The following is a 20,442-nucleotide window of genomic DNA, read 5'->3' as shown; positions in this document are numbered from 1 at the left end:
CAGCGCCCTGAAGCACGGTGGGCCCTGACGGCTGGGGGCACATCCGCCCCCACCCAGAGCAGGTCAGCCAAGGCTGCTCACGGAAGCCGAGGCCTGAGAGCCTGGAGGCTGGGCCGGGGGTGGAGAGTCAGGCAGAGAGACCGGCCCACCCCATAGGTTGTCTGTGGCCGTGTCTGCCCAGCGCCCAGCATGACCCAGACACACAGCGGGTGCTCGGCAAGGCCTCCCTGTGCCCTTCAGCCTCCTGAGACCAGGTCTGAATCCGTCAGATACACTGTCCCCACAGTCCCCGTGACTCTCTGAAGAACTTGGTGCCAAAGCGCCATTTATGTTTACCCAAAGGAGCCTGCCAGAAAATACGTGCGTCCCCTGCCCTCCGTGTCCAAGGCCAGCAGGGCTTCGCTGGAAAAAGAGGCAGCGTGTCTGTCGTGGGGCGTGTCGGCCTTTAGGTGGCAGAATAAAGCAGGGTTTGTGGGCAGGACTCCGCTGGGTTCTCCCACCTCACCTTCGTGTTGGTCCCCACCTGCCCAGCCTCTGGGCCGCTCCAGGTGGGCCACGAGCCCCAGCCGGGGGCTGGGATGACTGACAGGCCTCCACTGCCCATCCTCTGCAGCCCCTCCCCTCCCGGGAGGCTGGCCGTGGAGCCAGCAGCTCAGTTTCCGTGGCCTCTGCTCGGAGAGGCGCCAGCAGAGGGAGCGGAGCTGCCGGGGAGAGTGCCGGGGAGACGTGCAGATTCATTTTGAGGCTTCATAATGCCGCATTTACACACCGTCCTGCCTCCAGAAATTGGGCGGGCAGATGCCTGGTCATGCCGGCAGGGCTGCGGGTTAACGCCACAGATTCAGCTTAGATCATTTCACGAGAGCTTACGGCCTTTACTGTGCCTTTTGCCCAGTCGGTCTCTGGCCCCGAGGCATCCTGCACCATCGTCTGTAGGTGCGTGTGCCCGGGTGCCCACAAGTGTGTGTAGATTTTCAAATAAAATAATACCTCTTTGCAGATGCCGCGCACATTAAATATTTATCGGCAACAATTTGTGCGTATATGTTTGATAAATGGACCTGAGGATGGGCTGGGGGCGGGGGAGTGAGAGAGGAAAGCAAGGGAGGCCCGATCCTTTTGTCCGGGAATTTCTCAAAGGTTTATCCAGGGGGAGAGGGGGCACTGGGGAGATGGTTGGAGGCCGTGTTTACCTGTTTGATCCCTGCTGGATGCGGGGGGGCGGTGGGGAACACCTGCCTTTTCTCCTCCAGAGTCAGCTTTGCCTGACTTTGGCTTCGCAGATATCAAAACCCTGAGGCAGGAGTGGGGTTTGGAGGGCGTGGCTGTGTGGCATTCAAGTGCCAAGCGCTGAAGAACCATCCCAGGTCCCGGATCTGGGAGAAGGGACTCACCCTGCTTACTCAGTCAGATTCGTGGGGGTCCGTGGGGAGTCCGTGCTAACCCCGAGTCCGGGGCCCTGGCCTGGCCAGTGCCTCCCCAGCCCAGCCATGCGTGCACGGGGCTGCATCCCCCTTGCTGAATATTCATTCCCCCCACCCCCTCACCCCTGGGAGGAACGGCATCCCCAGTCTGACGGTTCCCTCCCTGCTGGCGTGATGGCCAGGCCGGAGGGAGAAGGCCACCCAGGCCCCCAGGACACGTGCTGGCCAGTGGGGAGCTGACACTGACACGAGTGTTCGTGCACGTGGCTGTGCACACGTACCCGCCTCGTGCATCTGCGGGCACTCCTCTCTTCTAACTGGAAAGGGTTAGCGGGAGAGAATCGGTCCTGCCTCCCCCCGCCCCCTTTGCAGGCCTCGATTCTGAAACTCCCGTGTTTTTATTCCCAGCACCTTCGGGGAGCTGAAGACAGTCCGCTTGCCGAAGAAGATGACGGGGATGGGCTCGCACAGAGGGTTCGGCTTCGTCGACTTCCTCACCAAGCAGGACGCGAAGGTGAGACCAGGGCCCCTCCCTCCCGGCCTCTCCTTTCTGGGTCCTTTGTGGGAGAAGCAGCAAGGCCTCTTCACAGACGTGGGCGCGGCCCCCACTCCCCATTCGGATTTTCTCTCCCCTCCTCTCCCCAGCCCTGCTAATTTACACAATGTCCTTGGAAGAAAAGACCATGGGCCTTGTGTTTGGAGGAAGGGGCAGTTCTGTGTCCCGGGCCGCTCCAGGTCAGACAGAAAGCGTGGGAGATGCTGTGCAGAGTGTGGAGAGGAGCCAGGGGACAGCGCTCGGAGAAGAGGCCGCCAGGCACCCCAGTGGGAACCCGCGGGGACAGCTCTTTCCCCTCTTCTTCTGCTGGTGCCTGGGGCTTGTGTTTTGTGCTGATTTCAGGTGCACTCAGGCCAGGCAAGTGCTGCTGTGTGTAAGCACGTGTACGGAATTCCTTGGAGACAGAACCACCTTTTATTTTTGAAGCAAGGCAGCCCCTCTGGGTGTGGGCTTGGCGCAGTAGGTCCGGGGTCCTCGTCCTCCGCGGCAGCAGACCAGGGGCAGAGGCTGTGTGACCGGGGTCCGCGGTTGCTGCTCTCACAGTCCCAGGTCAGGATCCTGGGGGGAGGGGGCCATGGCGCTGTCTTCGTGGGCTCCCTCCGAGAGCCTGTGCCACAGGCAGCCTTCCCCCGTCCTGGCCTGTCTTCCCTTGAGGGTGCAGTAAAGCAAGGGGCACGTGTCACTAATGGCTGGGATCCCCTCCGCCTCTGAGGAGGCATCTTCAGAAAAGCAGAGTATTTGTTGGAATCACACTCTTGGCCAGCAGCAAATTGGCGTTGCCAGAGGCCCTGTGGGTGGAGCTGAAGGTGTCATCTCAGGGACACAGCTGCGGCCTTTGTGGGCCCTGGGAACACGCACAGGCAGAGAGGGTGCCCCAGGACTTCAGCAGGCCTGCCAGCCACCTTTGTCTCAGCATCTTGAGCTCAAGTGCACGCTTTGTTGACACGTGGCCATGTTTGTCCAGACATCTGCGCCTCTTTCTTCTCGGCTGGCAGTCTTCCCCTCGCCTCCTGTCGTGACAGGAGGGACCACAACCCCTGCGTGCAGCCGGCCCACGGCCTTGACGCTCACCAGCAAGGCCGGCACCTGCGGGGTCCCCCCGCCACTGGCTCAGAGAGAAGCCGGGGAACAGCCGTCCAGAGCACTGCACTTACCGCTGGCTGCTTGGCTTCCCCGGCCCTGCCCTGTGCCTCAGTCTCCTCATCTGTGAAATGGGAATGATGACAGGTCCCACGCCCACAGGGTGAAGGCAGATGGTGACACGGGTCCTGGCACACGGTGCTCGAGATGAGTGAGCTGTTTCCTCCTCGTTCCCACCAGCCCAGGTCCCTTCAGAGCCACCAGCCCTCCATCTGTGGACAGGGAAGGGAGGGGTGCAGGCAGCGCTTTCTCCACTGCGTCCGTCTAGCCCTGAGCTTCTGTGAGTGTGTAGGACCATTGTCATCTGTGTTATGTCAGGGTTCCTGTGTGAGACTGCGATTACGGGAGAAATGAAGGGGGATTCACTCCCAGCCCCAAGAAAAATCTCTTATTAAGGACCAGTGCGAGGGCTAGCTGTTAGAGCACAGACTCTGCTGCCCGAATCCTAGCCCTTACCTGCTATGTGACCTTGGGCAGGTGACTTACTTTCTACGTGCCTCAGTTTCCCCCCTTATAAAACGGTAATAGAATTCCCCTCACCGAATCGTTGCGAGGCTGGGATGAGATGATAGTCTTAGGACGGGATCTGGCCTCCGGGAGCTCCGTCTGTTAGCTGTGATGAGGCGGATGGTGATGGTGGTGATCTAAGAAGAAGGGAAGGAGCAGAGAGAAAAGTTGTCCACGCCCTCCAACTAGAAGCTTCTTCCACGCGGCAGCCTCCCTCCAGAGCTTGAAGTCAGAATTAACGTGGCTCTCGCGACCCAGAGGGCTAGACCAGGCGTGGACTGCCAGCCCTGAAATTCCACGCTCCCGTCGCCAGGATGCAGTCAATATAGCTTTGTTCCCTGGGGTCATGGGAACGGGGCGTGGGGGGGAGACGCTCAGGTAGCCGGGCAGTGCCAGTGCCCGCTTGGCTAGCGCCTGGCGCCGGAGGCCAGGCTGCAAATGTTCTTTGCAGAGCCTAGCACAGCCTTCTGCTGACTTATGGAGGTGGCTCCTCCCCCTCTGTCCCTTCCAACCTGGGCTCCAGGAAGAGAAAGGGCAGCCGAGGACGGCGAGGGCTCAACCCACACCCCCTCCAGGACGGGCTCTTGCGGCCCCTCACCTCCGACAGGCGGCAGCCTGGCTCCGGAGCTGTCCCGGCCCCGCCATTCCCGCCTCTCACCGCACCAGGACGGGCCCTCTGCCGCCGCTGGGCGAGCTGGTCTCCCATGAAGTCTGAGCCCACCGGGAACGCACCTCTCCCGCAAAGATTCCTTTGCTCTTTTTGCTTCCCGGAGAAGCTGCCGTGACTTTTCCTTCTCCTTCTCCCTGTCTGTCTGAAGAACTTTATTGTCCCCCGAGTGGAACATTTAGCGCTCTCCACTGAGCCGTAGAGCGTGCGCGCTGCATGTTGGTGAATAGAATTCTGAATATTATAAATATCTGGTTAGCTCGAGGGCAGGCGTGAGTTTGAAGAGGGAAAGCAATGCTGGAAGGAGACATTGAGTTAGAAACCCCCAGAGACCCTATTTTCATTTCGAAAGAAGGAACTCGTGGGAATCCCAGGGCTGGTACGGGAACCTCCAGGACCCCCAGTTTCTCAGGACAAGTGCCGCCCACCACCCCACCACCACCCCCAGCGGTTCTCCCTTTGAAGCGCTTCAGGGAAGAAGACCTGCTTTAGAAATCCTTCCCGGGGCTTGACTGAACCCTGACCACTCGGCTCCCTCACCGAGGGCTTCACCCCTGCTTCCTGCCGTGGGGCGTCCTCCAGGAAGAAGTGGTCAGTAACTCTTGTGGCGTCAGAGCACTGGAACCTGGAGGTGTAAGCCTCCTGTGCCCCGGGGCGCCAGGCGGTCCTCAGAGGGGAAAAGAGGAGACAGGGAGGAAAAGATGAGGGGAGCGGACACATATTAGGGGGAGGAGGCAGGGAGGGAGTAGAGGCCGATGGTAGAACCTTGGGTCTGGAAAGCAGTGGAGAAACTAGCAGTTTCCAGGCTGGGCTGTGAAACCGGGGATGTGACTCACAGCACAGTACTCTTTCCTGGGCACCAACCAGTCCACTTTGCCAGCTGGCTGAGGAGAGAATTAGGCACCCTGGTTGGTCCCTGGAGGCATCCGCTCAGCACCCCCATCTCTCTGTGGGCCCCAAGCACGGGTCATCTGCGTCCTCCCCGCCCCCAGGGACCCTGAGTCTTCCGACCTTGCTCCATGACCCCGTGTTCCACCCCGCACATCCTCGGGAACTCCGTCATCCGTCAGGCCCCTCTGGGTCAAGCACACGCCCCAAACAGGGAAGAGAATCCTAGCGCAAGGCTCCACGAAGAGCTCAGGGTAACCAGGCAACTGATGACAATAGCCAGAGGCGCCCGCGACCGGCCGAGCTGGCTTTGTGTGTGACATGTACACCGTACACGCATTGTCTCGTCCCAACCTGCAGCAGCCCCGGACTCAGCTGGAGATTTGCATAACCCCCTCCCCGGTTTCTCCAGGCGCTTGTTAAGCTCCATGTGTGCAGGGTCCTGGGAACCAATGGGAAGCCGGGACCTGGCTCTGTTGCTGAGATGCTAAACCAGGGGTGGGACCTGGCCGTCAGCCCCTGTCACAGGCTCCGTGAGCTGGCATGTTCTCCCAACCTAGGGCATTTCATCAGCCCCTGATGTCCCAGGCATGAGTGTCAGTCCCTCTGAAAGGGCTGCTGTTATTATTATCTAAACCTCCAAGTGTGATGAGCCCACATTTCTCAAAGAACCTTCTCCCACGTGCTGGAGGGAAGCAGGGACAAAGGTCGATGAGGGCAGACAGGAAGTCCCAAATAAGGTGGTCTTCCCCAGTGCCTGGGCCTGCGCTTGTGTGTAGGGATGTTTGTAGTGTCTCAGGTGCCACGTGTTTCTCTGGGTCCTGATGATGTTTCTGGAAGGGCAGCCTCTTGGCATCAGTAAAAAACCATCAACTTCTAAAAGCCCGTCTTTGGCAGGGACGGCACTGGGCATTTGGCACATCAGCGGGAGGAAGCCATTTGACAGATGGGTAAACTGAGGTTCGAAGGGTGGCGCCACGTGCCAGAGCTGGGAAACCCCGCGTGTCGATCTGATTCCAGAGTCCACGGATTAGCTCTTCCTGCCTTCATTCACGTATTCACTTAAGTTGAGTGCCAGCTGCGGCCAAACCGTGCGCCAGCCCCCTCCTCTCTACACCACACCCCTCACCTCTCACCCATCCCCGGCAACTCACCAATTAGACATTTGGAGGAAGGCCAAGAGGTTGGCCCTTAAAACATCTCTTGGGAACAAGCCCAGGATGAAATCAGCTCCTCCAGGGCCCCCGGAGGAGGAGTGGGCATTCCTTTAGGGGCCTCCAGAGCCGCACACTGTCTCCTGCCAACCGTCCCAAGCCTTGGAGACAGCAGCTTTCCACCTGGGCAGGTGACCTGGGATTCCCAACCAGCTGTGCCCGTGCCCATTGGCCAAGTGGCCACCAATAGTCACTGGGCTTCCGTTTAGAAGCCGCCACCTCCTCTGCCTTTACTTGGCCTGGCTGGTCACGGAGGAAGAAGGGAAAGAAAGCAAAGAGCAGACTTGCAGCCTGGAAACCAGAACATTCTTTTTTTTTTTTTCCCCCATGCATGCGCCTTTAATTTCTCCCTTCCCGGAGCCCACCGAGCCTTTGTACTTTTGCAGTTGCAGCTGTTTTTATTTGCCACCGCTGCTGTTGTTTTAAAAGGTCTGTTTTCACATGGAATGTTATCCAATTAGCAGAGCAATGTGTTGGCTTAAATAAACACTTGGGGGGAGCCGGCAGTAGGGAGATGGGATGGCGGTCGGCGTTGGCAGGCAGCGCTCTTCTCTTCTCACTGGTAAACAACCACAGCTTTAACTGGGGAGTCGTGCCAGTTAACGTCTCCGTTCTCACTTCTCACTTTTGTATGGTGCCGGGGGAGAGGGGGGCGTGGACACAGCCCCAGGCCCACCCCAGTTGGGGTAATGCTGAGAGAGTTTCGTAGGGGGGTCCCATCAGGCCTCTCCGCACCCATGGCCTTCGCCTTGCAGATTCCGCTGAAACAAGACCAGTGGTGGGAAGAGGTGACGGTGAGCAAGACAGAGCTTCTTAAGGCAGGGACAGCCACCTCCTCTCTGGGTGCCCAGCCACGGTGCAGGCGCTGTAAACGGCGATCGCCATCAGACTAGCGGTGGGTGGTGTGCGCTCCACACACAGACACACACACAGCTTTGCTCATCTGAGTGCAAGGAGTGCATAGAGTACAGCCTCCCAGGGGCCCCGAGGGTGTGCAGCCAGGGTCTGAACGGGACATGGCCCCATGGAAATGAAGACTCCGTGGGCTGTGTCCTCCCTAGACAGCCCATGTTCTAGAAAGGCAGGGCGGCACAGTGGTTAGCAGCGTGGCCCGTGGAGTCAGAGCTGCCTCCTTCCATCTCCGTGAACGTGGGCAAGGGGCTTCCTGTCCCCACACCGCAGGCTGTTCATGTCCACAACCGGCAATGATCTGCGCCTTGAGGCAGCCATGAAGATTAAGTGGAAAGCCGCGTGCCAAGCACTCGCCACAGGCCGCGCAGGGCGCCAAAGGAGCAGAGGCAGCGGAGCGTCCCGGGCCCCACGGGGCACAGGTGCTGTGCTTTGAAGCCGAGGTATCAGTTGCTTTTTGTTTCCTGAAATGTTAACTGGCCACAAATCCAGGAATTGGGGTGCTATCCCCACTTGTCTGTGTTAGGTGTGTGCGCTCGTGCTTGTGTTTTTTTGGGGGGTTTTTTTGCAGTACGCGGGCCTCTCACTGTTGTGGCCTCTCCCGTTGCGGAGCACAGGCTCCGGACGCGCAGGGTCAGCAGCCATGGCTCACAGGCCCAGCTGCTTCGCGGCATGTGGGATCCTCCCGGAGCGACCGGGGCACGAACCCACGTCCCCTGCATCGGCAGGCGGACTCCCAACCACTGCGCCACCAGGGAAGCCCGTGCTTGTGTTTTAAGTGCAGGTTTTCCCTAGTTCCTATCATCAGGGCCCAGGGATAAAGGAAAACGTGTTTGAATCCTGAGGCTTGCATTTCAAGGCATGGATTTGCCCTCAGCTCCACGGCATTGTAAGTCGGAGGGGCCCAAGGTGCTGAGTGGAGGCCCACAGTTGAAGTTAGCAGTATTGTGCAAAGAGCCCCACTTTTTCTGGGGACCAGCTCTTCCCCAGTGGAGGCCAGAGGTAGCTGGAAGATTTGCTGGGAGCTCACTTACAGGAGTCGGGGAGCATTGGTACAGGGACAAAAGTGATCTCCCCCTTAGAGCTCAGCATGCTGTCCACAAGGAGCCGATACAGAATGTCCCAGGGCAGCAGACTGTCCTCCCAGAATCACAGGCCCCTGTTTTTCACCCCCCTCGGCAGAGAAGGGGCTGAGCCCCCGGCAGCCCCAGCTGGGCCGCGGCTCCCTTTCCCCGGGCTTGGCTGCTGTGCTCTGAGCCACGTGGTCATTCTTGGCCACACTTCCTCCAGGATTCAGGGGCACAGATGGTTTAGGGCAGGTTGGCGGCGTCCGTGTTCAGGTGGATTTGGCATCCGCCGAGAGATGCGGCCCTCCCACTCGGCGAGAGACAGCAGAGGGGCTGAGAGATGACCTGGACGTCTCAGGACAGGAGGCCTGGCCTCAGCCCAGCCCGGGAGCCATGGCCCTTGGGACGGGAGTCCTGCCAAGGGCATCACATGGGCTTTTGTTGCCAGGAGGCAGAAGCCCGTCTTCCAGAGAGAGCCGCAGAAAGGTCAGGCCTGGCACTGAGCTGGCAGCCTTCCGGTGTCTTCCCTGTTCTGGAAAGGTGGCTGCCAGGCCTGGGCACAGTCTAGCCGGCACTGGAGGCCAGGGCTCTTGGCGCCCACAGTTGGTGGCTTAGGTCAGAGGAGATGAAAGAGGTGTGTTTCCAAGATAGCTGAGGCGGAGAACCGGGTGATGGGGCAGCTCCAGACTCCGGCTAGACCCGCTCAGAGTAGCCCTTGTCGGGCCTCACGTTGTCTAAGACCTGCTCTCTGAAGGGGGCAGTCCATCTGCCCCGGGTCAAGGCAGAGGGACTCCAGGCGACCATCTGTGTCAGCAAACAGAACCTAACCCCAGATGGTTCAAGTGAAGAGAGATTCATGGAGGGGTAAGAAGGGCTCGGGGGGGCTCGCCAGGGATGTGACCCACCCCCACCAGGGCCAGTGGCAGTGGGAGCTGTCGCCACCTTAGGCTAAGGGACCTTGAAGGGACAGGTGAGAGCCTGAGCTGTCAAGGAGGGGCCACCGGCAGGAGCTGTGGTCCTGGAGGGAGGGGTCCAGGGAGAAAGTCTCCCGGCCTCTCTGCCCCTCCCTCCAGCCTCTCACCGCCGCCTCCCATTTGCTCATCCTAAATGGTACCCGAGGCCAGCGAGACCTGGTTATGCCCTCCAGGGGAGGCAGCTCTGAAAGCCCGGAGAGGGGGTGCAGGGGAAGATCAGGAATAACCAGCGCGGGCCCATCGGGTGATGAAGGAAGTGGCCCCGAGGTGGCCGGGGGGCGGGGGGGACCTCATCTTCTACAGCATCCTCCTCTTTGCCAAACCAGCGCACCCTTGGAGTTCCATTCTAGACCTTCAGGCTTCGGCAGTGACCCAGCTGGGCGATCGGGTGTTAGTGGCACAGGAGACTCTTCCCATCCCAGGGTCCCAAAGTCACGCATGTTGGGAGCGGGGCCTCCTGTCCGTCTCTGTGCCGCACCCAGGACTGTGTATGTGTCAGCTCTTGTCCTAACCAAAGGCAGAGCCTCCCACTTGTACAGGACAGGACAGTCATGGGCGAGACGTGCTCCTTTCCCTGCTGCCCTCGTGGGCTGAATCTCAGGGGTTGGAGGAGCCAGGGCAGTGCATCTAAACCAGCCCTCCGTCTCCAGCCGGGACCAACCTCAGCGTCCCTCCCAGTCTGGAGACGTGATTTCACGACCCTTGGTGAAGGTCTCGCTCCATGGTTCGCCCTGCAGAAATTTACCGAGCACGCTCTGTCCTGAGCTCTGTGCCAAGGGTAGCCAGGATAGAGGCCTCCCTCCGAGGTTCAAGGTCGAGCCAGGGAGCCCGGCACACAAGCAGGCATTAACGGGGCAGGCGTTCTCAAGGAGGCTGGGGGCGCAGGGCACACAGAGGGCACCTGGCTGCAGTCTGTACGAAGGGAGCCCTTCCGAGGCTGAGAGAGACGTTACGAAGGCCCAGGGACGGAACACATAGAGGCTGAAAGGAAAAGTAAGGAGGAACTTGACCTGCATACCAACCTTGGCCTCAGCTTTCCTTTCCTTGAAATGGGAGAATGATGTCTGTTCTTATGAGTAGGTTGAGGTCAAGTGCTTAGAGTTCTCTGGAACCCAGGACATCTCTAATCCGTGGTATGAAGGCCCTTGGATGGCAAGGGAGGAACACAGGCAGCAGAAGCAGGATTTGGAGAGAAGCAAAGGGCTGGGAACAGCTAACTTTCCACTTCCTCCATTGCAGCTCCCGGCACTCTGTGGAACCCCGGGCACCCCGAGACGACCGCAGCCCTAGAGCTGAGGTTCGGGAAGTCTCTGTCTGGGGAGAAGGTGGTGTGGGTTTCGGTGGAGTCTAGTGTAGACACAGACCTAGGAGGAAGCTGCTGGAGGAGGGCAGGCCAGAGAGGCCGGGACTGTGCCTGGAACCTTCCCCTGCACTGGCCCGAAAGCCCCAAGGCCCTGGGGCTGTGTCTCCCCGTCACCCTCCCCGGGTCTCACATATAACAGGCTCTTTGCGTGAAGCACCACCACTCGGAATTATCCAAGGCCAGTTTTAGCCAGGAATCCTGGCTTCCTGCCTGCGATAGTTTGGGGCTACCTCATTCCAGCCACTAGGGATGGAAACACAACCTGATTTCCTATTAACCTGAGGGGACTAGAACCGGGAAGGGTAATTCTGCTATTTTTGGAGATTCACACATTGTGCTCTAACCTCAAATACAAAAGAGCTTTTGTACCCTACTTACCATTCTCCCTGCTCTTTAGCGTGATAATGGGAAGTTGAGGGCATACATCATAATAATAACAACAGCCAACATTTAGGTGAGAATTATCACGTGCCAGGCAGTGTGGCATCAGACTTAATAGTTCATTGAATCTGCGCATCCATTCTTTGCTGCTGCCTCTCATTTTACACGTGGGGAATCTCAAGCTCAGAGAGGTTAAGCAGCTTGCCCGAGATCACACAGCTTGTAAGGGATGAAGCAGGGATTTGAACCATAGTAGCCCAGGTCCAGAGCCCCCAGTCTTAGTTGCCATGCCCCCTCACCTCTTAGAGTGAAAAGCCCTTCCAAAGAGGAGATGAGAATTTGCAAGGGGTGATGTCAGAGAGAGGCTGGGAGTGGGAATTTGTAGCAACTCCTATAATGAACAGAGACCGCTCCAGGCTTTGTGTGCCGCAGGGATGGAGAGTGGGTTTCCAAGGGTAAGAAACACAGATATGACGGCTGGAGTTGGGGCATCTCGCCTGGACTCACCTGCCAGGCTCCAGTACCCCCTTGTTCTGACTCTGACTTAGTTCCTACCAGATGCCACCTCTTGGCCGCCCCCATCCGACCGTGTCCCCAGAACCGCAGCTCCTCAGGGACCCTGGCACCAGGATGGAGTACCCGCCATGCCAGACTCCCGACCAGTTTCACTCCCCGCTCTTAAAACCCCAGCTCCCCCAGTCAGGCTGTTTCTCTGCCTCACCAGCTGAGAATGCATGTGTTTTAAAACTCTGAATGGGCCATTCCGGCTTGGAGTCCAGATGCATTTTTATATCTGCATGGAAAAAAAAAAATGCAGAGGCTCTGCTGGCAGTCAGAAAGAGTTTTTTAAATTAACGTTTAAAAAAAAAAACAAAGAAAAGAAAAAGTTTCCTGCACCTGGCCCTTCTCAGAAAAGCACGAAGGAGAACAAAAGCATTTCTTTAATTTGGGCCCATGTCTAATTTTTAAAAGACGCACGTCCCACCCACCTCGCACCGGTGCTTTTCAGATGCAGCCGTCTATCAGATACCTACTCTCTGCCACCCTCGGGGCTGATGGTATGTAAGTCTCACAGTTAGCCCCATTTGACAGGTGAGGAAACTGAAGCTCATGTGGGGGCAGTTGGCTTACCCAAGGCCACTGTTGCCTTCCTAGGCTGCTGTAAGAGACTGGGTGGCTTAAAACAACAGAAATGTCTTCTCTCACAGTTCTAGAGGCCGAAAGTCCAAGATCAGCTTGTCAGCAGTATTGGTTCTTCTCAGGGAAAATCTATGCCATGCCTCTCCCCTAGCTTCCGGTGACAGCCTGCATTCCCTGCTGTGGATATCACTCCAGCCTCCTTTGTCACGTGCATTCACCCTGTGTCTTCACATGGCCATCTCTTGTAAGGACACCAGTCACACTAGATCAGGGGCCCATCGTACTCCAGGATGTCCTCGTCTTAATTTAACTGCATCTGCAAAGACCCTGTTTGCAGATAAGGTCACAACCTGGGGTGCCAGGTTAGGATTTCCACATCTCTTCTTTTGGGGGACCCAGTCCAACCTCTAACAGTCACAGTGCAGATGAGGCCAGAGAGGGACTGGTTCCAATCCAGACCCCTGGTTATACACTGCCTCTTCACAGCATCAAAGAAGCAAGAGGGGCAAACCCCGTGGTGCCTCTTCTCATAGCAGGTGGCGCTGCCTGCAACCCAGAAGCAGAGACCAAGACGCCACCACTGGCCACTGCTGCTCCCTGGTGCTGACAGCGCCTGGGAGCCCGCGCCTTCAACCTAGCACTAACCCGAGGCCTCTGTGCCGAGAGAAATTGCAAATGTCTGTGGTGGCAACACCACCTTCACGAGAAGTAGCATCTATTGAGCAGTTACTGTGCGCCCCCAGAGTGTTCTGGGCATTTTGCATGTTAACTCTTTGTCTTCTTCTGTAGAACCCTAGAGGATAGTGCCGTTAACATTCCCATTTTACAGATGAGGAAACTGAGGCCAGGGAGATTCATTTAACTTGCCCAAGGCCTTGAAGCTAGGAAGTGCAGGACCTGCCCTGCCCAGGCAGGGTGGCCTCAGAGCCCAAGCTCCTGGCTACCAAGTGCAGTGACCTCTGTGTACCTCAGGGGTGTTTTGGGAAGAGCCCCAGCACAGAGCCAATTTAGCTCTAGACCTGGTGATGTTTAAGAGGGAACTCACTGGTGCCGCATGAATCCATTTGTAGGAAGTGTCCAGAACAGGCAAATCTACAGAGACAGAAAGTAGACTGGCGCTTGCCGGGGGGCAGGGGGAATAGGGAGTGGCTGCAAATGGGTAGAGGGTTTCTTTTGCAGTGATGATGATGAAAATGTTCTAAAATAGGTCTGGTGGTGGTCGCACGACTATGAATAGCCTAGAAGCCATTGAATTGTAGACGGGTGACTTCTATGATAGTGACTTGTATGTGTGGTGAGTTATATCCCAATAAAGCTGTTACAAAACAAAAGTCAAAAAGAGGGAAGTAGGCAGAGTGCGGGGGGGCGGGGTCAGGAAGAGCGAAGAGCGGGAGGCAAGAGCATGCGCAGGTCCCAGGCCGCTGAGCCCGGGGCGGAAGCCAGTGGCTGGGGGACCACGGCAGTGCGGTGGCCAAGGGAGCCTCAGCGGAGGCCAGCAGAGAGAGATGGGGGCGAGAATCCCCAGGACCCGCGGAGGACGGTGCCACCCAGTGACAGTGAAGGGCCCCTGTGGTTGTCATCGAGGGGCCGGATGGGCTCGGCTTCCTCAGAGGCACTGCCCCTGGCAGCCGGGTGGGAGGCCAGCTGCCTAACGGGGTCGCCGTCCCCAGATGGGATGGAACACGGGAGGGAAGCCGGCTGCCCGGCCCAGGCACCAGTCACAGCCCAGAGAGCGGATGTATTGAGCACACGGCCACTTGCAGCACTGTCCCTGGGCACGTAACCCACTAATGGGATAGAAGTGCTCATCAGCTCCCTACACCCGCCCCGGGAAGCAGGTGTCACGGGGCCAGAGCTGGCCTAGGTTTGCGGTGCTGGCGGGTGGGAGACCAGGCTGTGGAGTCTTCCGGTGGGTCTTGGCTCACGCGCTGTGTTTCGTTCCAGAGGGCCTTCAACGCCCTGTGTCACAGCACCCACCTGTACGGCCGGAGACTGGTGCTGGAGTGGGCCGACTCCGAGGTGAGCCTGCAGGCCCTGCGGCGGAAGACGGCCGAGCGCTTCCACGGTAAGAGAACTGCCGTCCGCCGGCCGGGCTGGGGGACCAGGTTCCTGGACCTCCCTCCGTCTCCTTCACATCTACCCTTCGCCATCCATACGCTTCTCTGTGCCAGTGGGAGGTGCTGACCCGAGTGGGTGGCATTGGTGGCCTCCATGCCCTTTTGGTTTCCCAGTCAAGTCAGGTCATTGGGAGGCCTGGCAGGATATCGGGGAGAGGAGCAGCCTGGGTAAGGGTGGTTATCCCCCCGCCCCCCCCCTCACTTCCTGCCTGGTTGCTGCCGGCTAGCTGTCATTGCCCCCAGAGGCCACAGCTCACATGCAGTGGCTCTCTGCACCCAGCACTCTCTGTCCAGGGTCCAGTGGCTGACCCAGGGACCCCTTGCCCCGATTTCCCTGCGCCTGCTACCTGTTTACTGGACCCTCCTCAGTTATCCAGTTTGAGCGCCTTCCGCTTCCTGCCCGGGCCCCAATGGTCACAGGACCCAGCCCCACCTCTTATACACCTTGGTGGCCTCACACAGCCTCGCCCGTAATGCAGTCCATCTCCAGAAAATACTTAGCCCCTGCCGTGTCCCAGTACGAGGAGTGCCGCGGTGACCTCGGGGGGCTTTGGGTCCAGAAGGGCCTCCCCGCAGAGGTGGCGTTTGTGCCCACAGGAGGGTTGCCCGGGGTTGGCATGAGCGTGACACATCGAGAAACGAGGCGGCCAGTGTGTCTGGGGAGGGCAGCCAGAGGCCTCACACAGGCCTCGCCTTCTCTAGCACGTTGTCTAGAAACAGCGTGGAAGCCCTTTGACTCTAGCTCCACCTGCCAAACCCTTCAGAACACACCCCCGTGCCCACCCCAGCGGCCTTTCCTGCCTAATCCTTCCCCACCACACCTCCCGTCCAAACGCCAGGCAGGACTCTGTGTCTTTGCGTATGCCGTTCCCTGTGCTTAGAATGCCTTGCCTCTCAGTTTTGTTTTTCTCTTTTTTTCCAACCTGGCAAGTGACTATCCAGCCTTTAAGGCCCAGCTCAAATGACACCTCCTCCAAGAAGCCTTCCCTTTCCCCACCCTCCACCCCCAGGTATCAGTAATGGCTCCGTCCTCTGCTCTCCCACCTGTGTTTCTAGACCTCCTTGCCACGTCGCCATGTATTTCTTTTTGTTTTAATTCTATTTATTTATTTGGTTGCACCGGGTCTTAGTTGTGGCAGGCGGGCTCCTTAGTTGCAGCGTGCACGTGGGATCTAGTTCCCTGACCAGAAATCGAAACTGGGTCCCCTGTACTGGGAGCGTGGAGTCTGAACCACTGCTCCACCAGGGAAGTCCCCATCCTGTATTTCTTAACGATTCTTCTCCTCGCTGGACTGGCGCCTCCCGCAGTGTGGAGAGCGTGCCGTCGTGTGCCGTCATGTCACCTCTGTCACTGTGATTGGTTCATCTCCGGGCCCCCGTGCCAGCCCGGACCAGTCCGAGGCTGGGGAGTACATAAGCAAAGGCGAACGAGAAAGCAGAGCCGTCAGGGCTAAGTACACAGTCGCAAGCACACAACTCAATAAGCCCCCAAATCCTGCTGTGCAGGAGGAGAGCCTGTCCTTATCGACAGCCATTGACCAGCCTAAATGCACCCATCGGCAAATGTTTGTGTAAAGGACTCTCCCGGCCCCCTGCCCCCCACCCACCCACCCCGCGGGGGAGTGCAGACTCAGCAGTCCTGCCCTGCATTGGAGAGTAGCCTCCTTCAGTAAACTGAGCTCCAAAGACAGCATTTACTGCCTTACCCCAGCAGAAAGCCTTGGCTGGAGGCGTTTCTGTGGGATCGGCTGTCTCCCCCTATCAGCTGCAGGCCGAGGCCCAGACAGGGGCAGATACGATAATAATATCAAGAAAGACAGCAGGCTGTTTGCATACATCTTCCCATTAATGCCCCAACAGCCCCGTGAGGTGGGCCTGATTGGCCCCGTTTTGCGGATGACAGAACTGAGACCAGCCGAGCACTAAAGGGACTCGTGAAAGCTACTGTTTATTAAAGGCTTCCTCTGTGCCGGGCCGTCCTCTGTATGTGACACGCGTTGTCTCTTTCATCCTCACGGCAACCCTTCCAGCCATGGGCACGGCTGTCTACATTTGACAGACAGAGAAGGAGGTTCAGCCGTGTGCCCAAGACATGAGCAAGCCTGGAGAGCGCACAGCTGGCGTGTGAGCTCGAGGGCGGCTCCGGAGCCCTCTGCCCCGCCCTGCCACAGCCCCACGCATGGCAGATGCCACTTGTAAAAGCCTTGGGCCTCCGTTAGATCTAGGGTGTGTGTGTTTACCGCGCGGCCTCCTTCCTCCTGAATCATCCAGACCCTGAACCCAGGATGTACAGGGTCCCTTCCCGAAATGGAGGGGATGAATACCAAATCTAGTGAGAAACATAGCTGGCGCTTTAGAATTGACACCCTGCGATGTGCGTGTTACCTTGTCCCCATTTACAGATGAGGAAACCGAGGTGCAGAGGTGACAAAAGGCCCCACCAAGGCCAGCGCTGGGTGTCAGAGCCCAGCCATGTGTTTGCACTTTTTTTTTTTTTGCGGTACGCAGGCTTCTCACTGTTGTGGCCTCTCCCGTTGTGGAGCACAGACTCCGGACACGCAGGCTCAGCGGCGAGCCTGCCATGGCTCACGGGCCCAGCCGCTCCGCGGCATGTGGGATCTTCCCGGACTGGGGCACGAACCCGTGTCCCCTGCATCGGCAGGCGGACTCCCAACCACTGTGCCACCAGGGAAGCCCCTGCACTTCTTTTGAGTCCCCTTGAGGGGACATTCCCCCCTCCCCCAGGTTCTGGAAGGGGCTCCTGGCTCTGAGCTAACCAAGTGTGCAGAAAGGGAGCCCTGAGAGACCCTCCCCAGCACCGCGGGTGGATGTCAGGGTCCCAGCAGGGAACAGAACTTACCCCAGGCCTGCCATGCGGAGGTGGGGGCAGGGGGCAGAGGTGAAGGGGCAGCAGGAGGAAGTGATGCCCCTGGGCTCCAGGGAGAGCAGGGGCCTTGGGGATGGCCAGCTGGTCCCCAGGTTTGGAGGGATGCAGCCAGTGCCAGGGCCCTGAACCAAAGCAGGGAGGGAGCCAGGCAAGATATGCCTGCATCCCGCTCGCCCCCTTCTCTGCTCTGCTCTCCTCCCAGGTCTCGCGTTGGCCCATCCGTCAGCCAGAGGGCCAGGCTCCCCAGTGACGGCTCCTTCCAGGGGATAGAGTAGGACAGGGGAGGGATTGGCAGCTCCAAACAGAATATCCAGCGTCTGTGGTGACCCACGAAGGTCAGGGCATAGGGCGGAGGTCGGGGGGTGTTTTCTGGGGGGCGGGACCAGCAGTGCCTGGCTTGGCGGGGATGTGTTCCATCCAGAAGGGTCACTGGCAAACATGGCCAAGTGTCAGACCTCTAGCTGGCCTCACCTGTCTGGGGCGTGAAAAGGCAGCAAAGAGGTAGCCTGAAAGTTCGGGGCCCGAAGAGTCTGAAACAATTACCTATCATACTTACACAGCACTCTTTCCAAACCAATATATAATCCTTAGAAAACAAAAGGACGCTATCCAGAGCACAGCAAGATATGAGGCAGGGATTTTTAACCCAGAATCCATGAAACCTTGTCTTCATGGGCCCTAGTCTAGGGCTGGCCTCAGAGGGGCTGTGAACACCCAGAAACGGTATCATCTGGTGCGTGTGTGCACGTGTGTGTTTACCTCTCTGGCAAGAGGATCCTTGTTGTCATCAGATTTTCTCTCAGGTCATGGTCCCCAAAAAGTTAGTTTTAGGAGGAAGAGCATCAACTTTGGAATCATCAAGTCCTGGATTCTGTGGCCTCCCAGCTGAGTGTCCCAGGACAAGTCACTGTGCCCCTGGGGCTTCCGCTTCCCATTTTACAAATGGGGATACAAGGGTACTGCCTTATGGGGTACTGGTGAAGATGGTCAGGGCAATAACGAGCAGCACGAGCTGCCCTTTTTTTTTTTTTACCCACACAACACCCCTAGGAGGTAGATGCCCTTAATCACCCCATTTTACAGTTGAAGGGACTGAGGCACGCAGAGATGCAGTAGCTTACCCAGGATCACACGGGCAGTAAGTGGTAGAAGCAGGGGTTGAACTCGGACAGTCTGGCTACAGCGTTCCATCCTTGGGGTGACTGCGCCCTACATCCTTCCCAAGTAAGCAGGACACCGCGGGGGGAAACAGGGTAGACGAGTCGGCCGAGAACAGGTGCTCTGCAAATGTCAGCCCTCTTACCCACCCACCCCATTGTCTGCTTGATGTCTTTGGAAACGGGGTACCCACGGCTGCCCTCGATACTCAGAATAGGGCTGCTGGCCTCCTGCCCTCCTGACTGGACCCTTTTCCCCGCTCTGCCCCTTCCCTGTGGTGAAAAATGCCCAGCTTGTTTGTGTTGAAATCCTCATTGTTCAGAGCATCCAGGGCCCTGGCAGACTCCGAGGGCCGGTGGGATCCATGCCCAGTTCCCTCCCCCGGCCCTGATCCGTGCCAGGAAGGCACTCAGGACTCAGGTGGAGGCCCCGAGCCCCATTTGCCCAGCCTGAGCACCGAGGCCACGACAAAGGGCTCCCTGGGGAAGGTGGGCCTACGGCAGGCGTCTTAACCATTGGGCGGGAACCAGCAGGAAGCTTGCTGGGGACACCGTGGCCTCTGAGCTGCCCTCGGGGACAGAGTGGGGGTGGCCAGAGAAATAGAGAAGAGCTTTGGCCCTACTGTGGCCGGTACAATCAGAGTTCACCTCTGCCTCTGAGCTCCAGCTCCCCTGGGGGAGGCTGTGGGGATGGGGTGCTGGTGGGCCGAGAGCTGCCCAGGCCCTGTGACCAGCCCTTCTCTCCTGCATTGGTCCCTGACAAGCCTAGGTCAAGCCACACATTCCCCCCTCCCCCAGGTTCTGGAAGGGGCCCCTGGCTCTGAGTTAACCAAGTGCACAGAAAGGGAGCCCTGAGAGACCCTCCCCGGCACCGCGGGTGGATGTCAGGGTCCCGGTACAGCTCCATGTGCAGTTCAGGCCACGTAATACTAATTACTATTATTATTACCATGACAACTTTCATCTGTTAAGCCTCGCTCCACGCCAGGTAATATCTGTGGGGCTTTCACAGGTATTAATCCTGCAGAATCCTGGGAGGTAAATACCGTCATTATCCAGACGAGAAAATTGAGGCACAGAGAGGGCAGATGATTTCCCCAGGGGCGCCCAGCTACTAGTGGCCGAGTCAGGAGTCAGACCTGGACTTTTAGCCATCCTGCTGGCTTCATATGAGCAGCTAGGCACCGCTACCCCTTAACGTTCCACCCTAGTGTGTGTCCTCATGTCCGTTCTGTTACCTCAGGTAAGTCACTCGGCCTCAGCTTTGTCATCTGTACAGCAGGACTAGGGTGCCTACCTCATAGGGGAATTGGGGGGCTTACAGGAGATGAGGTCTCTAAAGCTCTCGGTGCACAGTGAGAAAGCAGCAAGTATTACTTATCCGCCCCTCCCCTGCAAGGCGCGAATGCTTCTTCCTTCTCTGGGCCACCAAGAACACTCCCTGTTTTCCTTGCATTCCAGTGGAGCCAGGCCGAGGGAGGATGCTCTCTGGGTGGAGGAATGAGACATAAAGAAGAACCGCAGTTTTTAGAAGCCCGGACAATAAGGAACGTGTGAGAGAGAGAGGGAGGGAGGGAGAATGAATGAGAATGAATAGCCCGTCACCTGGGCAGTGCTCAGGACGGTACGTTTGCATCTGTAGATGCCACCTGTCCCCAGGCCTGGCACGTGGTAGGCTCTTAATTAGTACACAGTAACAGCAAGGGGGAGGAAGGGGATTCCTCGCTGGTAAAAGGGCGTGATGTCTTGCTTTCCGAGGCAGTTGTGGGAACTAAACACTCAGCGCCCAGTCTGGACGTCGCCACTTCTCTAGGCTCCCTGTCCGCGGCCGAAACTCTTTTCAAAGCCCCCCTCCCGGCACCCGCTCCCCAGCAGGAGGGTCTTCATTTCACCCACTGTCCCGGTATCACGGCGGTCCTCAGATATTCCCTTGCGAGTTGATGCTTACGAAATGCCCATCAAATGAAACAACCGAGGGCAGCTCTTTGAAAGTTGTTCAAAAAGCTGCCCTGGATAGGCAAAGCCCTTGACCCCAGACAGCGGTGCTTGGG

At 58.1% G+C, this 20,442-nt stretch overlaps 1 protein-coding gene across 1 annotated transcript in view; it reads left to right on the top strand.

The window, feature by feature from the left end:
- Nucleotides 1–20,442, top strand: part of RBM19 (RNA binding motif protein 19) — a 122,742-nt gene that overhangs the window by 86,494 nt on the left and 15,806 nt on the right. Inside the window, exons 22-23 of the mRNA XM_079943314.1 lie at nucleotides 1,833–1,938; nucleotides 14,175–14,295. Coding sequence (XP_079799440.1) covers nucleotides 1,833–1,938; nucleotides 14,175–14,295 — 227 coding nt within the window. The remainder of the gene's footprint in view (nucleotides 1–1,832; nucleotides 1,939–14,174; nucleotides 14,296–20,442) is intronic.

This window comes from Stenella coeruleoalba (genome assembly GCF_951394435.1).
Source record: "Stenella coeruleoalba genome assembly, chromosome: 14".
Classification (NCBI taxonomy): domain Eukaryota; kingdom Metazoa; phylum Chordata; class Mammalia; order Artiodactyla; family Delphinidae; genus Stenella; species Stenella coeruleoalba.
The sequence above is the reverse complement of the archived record's forward strand: the minus strand, read 5'-3'. Positions and strand labels throughout refer to the sequence as shown.